Source organism: Diuraphis noxia, unplaced genomic scaffold (genome assembly GCF_037042655.1).
Source record: "Diuraphis noxia isolate RWA-SAM2 unplaced genomic scaffold, SU_Dnox_SAM2 contig0003, whole genome shotgun sequence".
In the NCBI taxonomy this organism is placed as follows: domain Eukaryota; kingdom Metazoa; phylum Arthropoda; class Insecta; order Hemiptera; family Aphididae; genus Diuraphis; species Diuraphis noxia.
Genome location: NW_028301713.1, coordinates 76,520,088 through 76,523,738, shown reverse-complemented (window position 1 = coordinate 76,523,738; position 3,651 = coordinate 76,520,088). Strand labels below are relative to the sequence as shown.

Genomic DNA, 3,651 nt, shown 5'->3' with positions numbered 1-3,651 from the left:
TAGCGATATCCCCCTATAATTGTTGCAGCACATGTTGTCTCCTTTCTTATGTATCGGGATGACTATAGCCTTGTTCCATTCTTCAGGCAGTATTTCCTCATTCCATATGCGATTGCATAGTTCATAAATCTTTTTATGCAGTTCTAAGCCACCATACTTTATAAGTTCAGCTGGTATCCCGTCTGACCCGGGGGCTTTCCAGTTTTTCAGTTGGTTTATGGCTCTTAATGTTTCTTCTAATGATATATCCTTAACTTCTTGTTCAGCTCTCTGATCTTCCCATGCTGGTATTGGTGTGGCTGGTATCTCTCCATTCAACAGCTCTTCGAAATACTCTTGCCACCTCGATGCTTTCATTTGCGGGTCCAATAATATTCTATTATGTTTATCTTTTATGGCTTTTAATGTTGGGTTGTACTTTTGGTGTCTTTTTATTGCTGTAAAGAAATTTCGAACTCTTCCTTGTGTGTAATCCTGCTCTGCGTTTTGTATGATCTCGTTCATATACTTCCTTTTTTCCCTCTGTATAACTTGTTTGCATCTCTTTCGTTCTGTCTCAAATAGTTCTTTGGATTCTGCTGAAAGATTTCTCAGATAGTTTTGACGGCGTTCATTTCTTTTTAGCACTGCATTTTGGCACTCATTGTTATACCATTTCTTTGCTTGCTTTCTGGCTTCACCTAGTGTTTTACTTGCGGCTTCGGTTATAGTATTTCTTATAATAGTCCATCTATCACTTGTTTCCAGCTTGTCCGTCTGATTTGCCCTTAACTTTTCTGTGAGAGATTCGACGTATTTTTGATTTTCTCGTTCTTCTCTAAGCTTTTCTATATTGTATTTTGGTATTCTATTATTTGTTTTTTGCACCTTTTTCAGCTTAATTCTGAATTTCGCAATGACCAAAAAATGATCTGAGTCACAGTCCGCTCCTCGATAGCTTCTTACATCCGAAATACTTGATTTGAATCTTTTGTCAATGACCACGTGATCAATTTGGTTAAATGTGTTTCCATCAGGTGATTTCCACGTATATTTGTGGATATCCTTGTGTGGAAAGAAAGTGCTGCTTACGGTCATGTTCCTTGAGGTTGCAAAAGCTATACTTCTCTATCCATTATCATTGCTTTGTTCGTGAGCGCTGTGGAATCCAATTGTAGGTCTATAGATGGTCTCTCTACCTATTTTGGCATTAAAATCCCCAATAACAATTCTCACCATAGTTTTTGGTGCTCTATCGTAAATCTCCGTTATTTCTTCATAAAATTCCTCCTTTACTATGTCTTCTTTCCCTTCAGTGGGAGCATGTATGTTAATTATAAATGTGTTTAGTGGTTTTGTGTCCAGCCTTATCGTGCATATGCGTTCAGATACTGGGTTAAATTCTTTTACACACATCTCGAAATCTTTATTTACAGCAAAACCCACACCAAACTGGTGTGAGTCATCTATTCCTTTATAGTAAATTGTATAATCATTTATTTTTATTTGGCCTGTACCAGTCCACCTCACCTCTTGAAGTGCTGCAATTGTGACATTGTACTTTTTCAGTACATCAACTAGATTATGACAAGCTCCAGTGCGATACAGCCGATACAGGCTCAGCGTGTTCCAAGTCGCAATCTTTATCTCCTTACATTTCCGTTTTCCATTTCCAAAAGGGGTTCCAGGTAATACGTGTATCCGAGGCTTAGTTGGATGTGGTTTCTTAACAGTAGTTCTTTTATTGGGACGGGTTGTTAGCCCGTCGCCAAACCCCCAACCTGGAGGACCAGACCACTTCGACCTTTTCAGATCGTTGTGGTGGCTATTGCAGTGCATCATGCGATGTAGGCGCCACTTTCCCTACGCCGGATTAGACGATCTTAGGTTTAAAATAAAAAACTATGTTATGTCTTACATTTATACTTGTTTAACAACTATAGACAAGAACTGCAATTGATTACAAATTATGATAATTATCACAGATATATGATATACGTAATCATTATATCATATATCATTGGATCTATCTATATCACGTCCTTGGACATTTTACGTATATATTGTAAAAATGTTATAAAGAACATTATTTTAAAATACCAATTTTTAGAGAAATGTAACAATTATTATAACAATCGAAAGTTCTTTCATAACGTACGATTTTTATATATATTATATTATAATTATATACATATTTTTTATATTTTTATATTTTACATACGATTTATATATATTTACGATATACGATTTGTATATTTATTAACATACGATATGTCGTATTTTTCCTAGTGAGGTTTTATGCTTAGCCATTTTTTCGAATAAATATTTTTAAATAATAAATAATATTTAATTCATAAATTTTTTTAGCAACTAATATGAATGAATTATGTGGCGCCATCCTGTGTAGTATGCTGTAAAATATTATTACAAACGTGGCTATAAATACCTTTATTTGAAACAATGACTTGCATTTTTACTAAGTATTTTGTAATATCTACAATCGGATGTAGAATGAATAACTATATATAACAGCAACTAGTTGTTGCGGTGTTATAATTATTTTTTTTATTTTTTTATTTATTTAATTGTGTCAATACACTAAGTATTTCTAGAATGTTTTACAATATATAGTTATTATAATTATAATTGATAATGTAATTGTTTATAACAGAATTTAAATTTAATGAAATATTTTTAAATTTTGGTTAGCTTATGAGTCTAGGTCAGAATCTGAGGTTGAAGTGTTTTCATTGGGTTCTAGTAGGATATTCTGAGGTAACCGAGGTTTGAGTCTTAGATTGGCGGATCTTCTACCGATTTTGTGGTGAAGTCCTCCGTCAACTTAGTGAATTTCTTCATGGAAATTTTTAAATTGTTATGCTATCCAGGTTGATAGATGTGGTAGGCCCGTATTGTTCTGTAGTTGTTTGTTTCTCATAAACCAAGGGGCCTTTAGGGCTATTCTTAGGAATTTATTTTGGAGGGTTTATAATTTTGTATTTTTTATTTTGAGACAGCTGCCCATACTGAGCATGCGTAGGTTAGTAATAATCTTATAATTACTGTGTATAGGAGGAGAGAACATTTCATTTATATAGTATAGCTACGATTTAATAGGGTACCCCCTGGACCCTCTGTACAGTATTCGCAGCCTAGTGTATCCATCATGGTTTAATTTTTTGTTAATGTGGATTATCCAGCTTAGTTTTTCATTGAAGTGTAGGCCTAGATATTTTACTGAATCGTCTTTGTCGTTCCAATTGATTTCTTGATTGTTAATTTGTAGTAAAGTCGGATTTATGTATTTTCCGAGTGAAAATATTTTTGCTTCGCTTTGGATGAGTGTTATAATTTGATTTTGTATTCAATTTGTATGAGAGTTATTGTTATATTTTAAAACTTACTTAAAAATTCTAAGGTTAGTCTTATTTTTATACCAATAAAATATAAGTAATTATACTTTTATCATTGAGTTTATAATGTTTATATTATGAAACGAAAATATTTTTAAAAACAATTTATCATAAAAACGTACTTTCAGATTCATTTTAGCCAAACTGATTATTTTATATTTCTTTATTAAGTTTTCCAAATAACATTAAACAATTTAATAAATATATTAATGTAAATTATAATTATAATTTATGAATACTTCAAAAAAATAGTTAACTT

General features: G+C 32.4%; 1 protein-coding gene across 1 annotated transcript; it reads right to left on the bottom strand.

The window, feature by feature from the left end:
• Nucleotides 1–1,107: 1,107 nt before the first annotated feature.
• On the bottom strand, nucleotides 1,108–1,818 carry LOC149057772 (protein CFDP2-like). Its single transcript, XM_089223487.1, has one exon. It carries the CDS (start codon nucleotides 1,816–1,818, stop codon nucleotides 1,108–1,110), a length of 711 nt encoding a protein of 236 aa, XP_089079613.1.
• Nucleotides 1,819–3,651: the final 1,833 nt, after the last annotated feature.

Bases quoted from the DNA above. Each gene is read 5' to 3' on its own strand.
- LOC149057772 (XM_089223487.1), bottom strand. From the start codon at position 1,818: ATGCACTGCAATAGCCACCACAACGATCTGAAAAGGTCGAAGTGGTCT.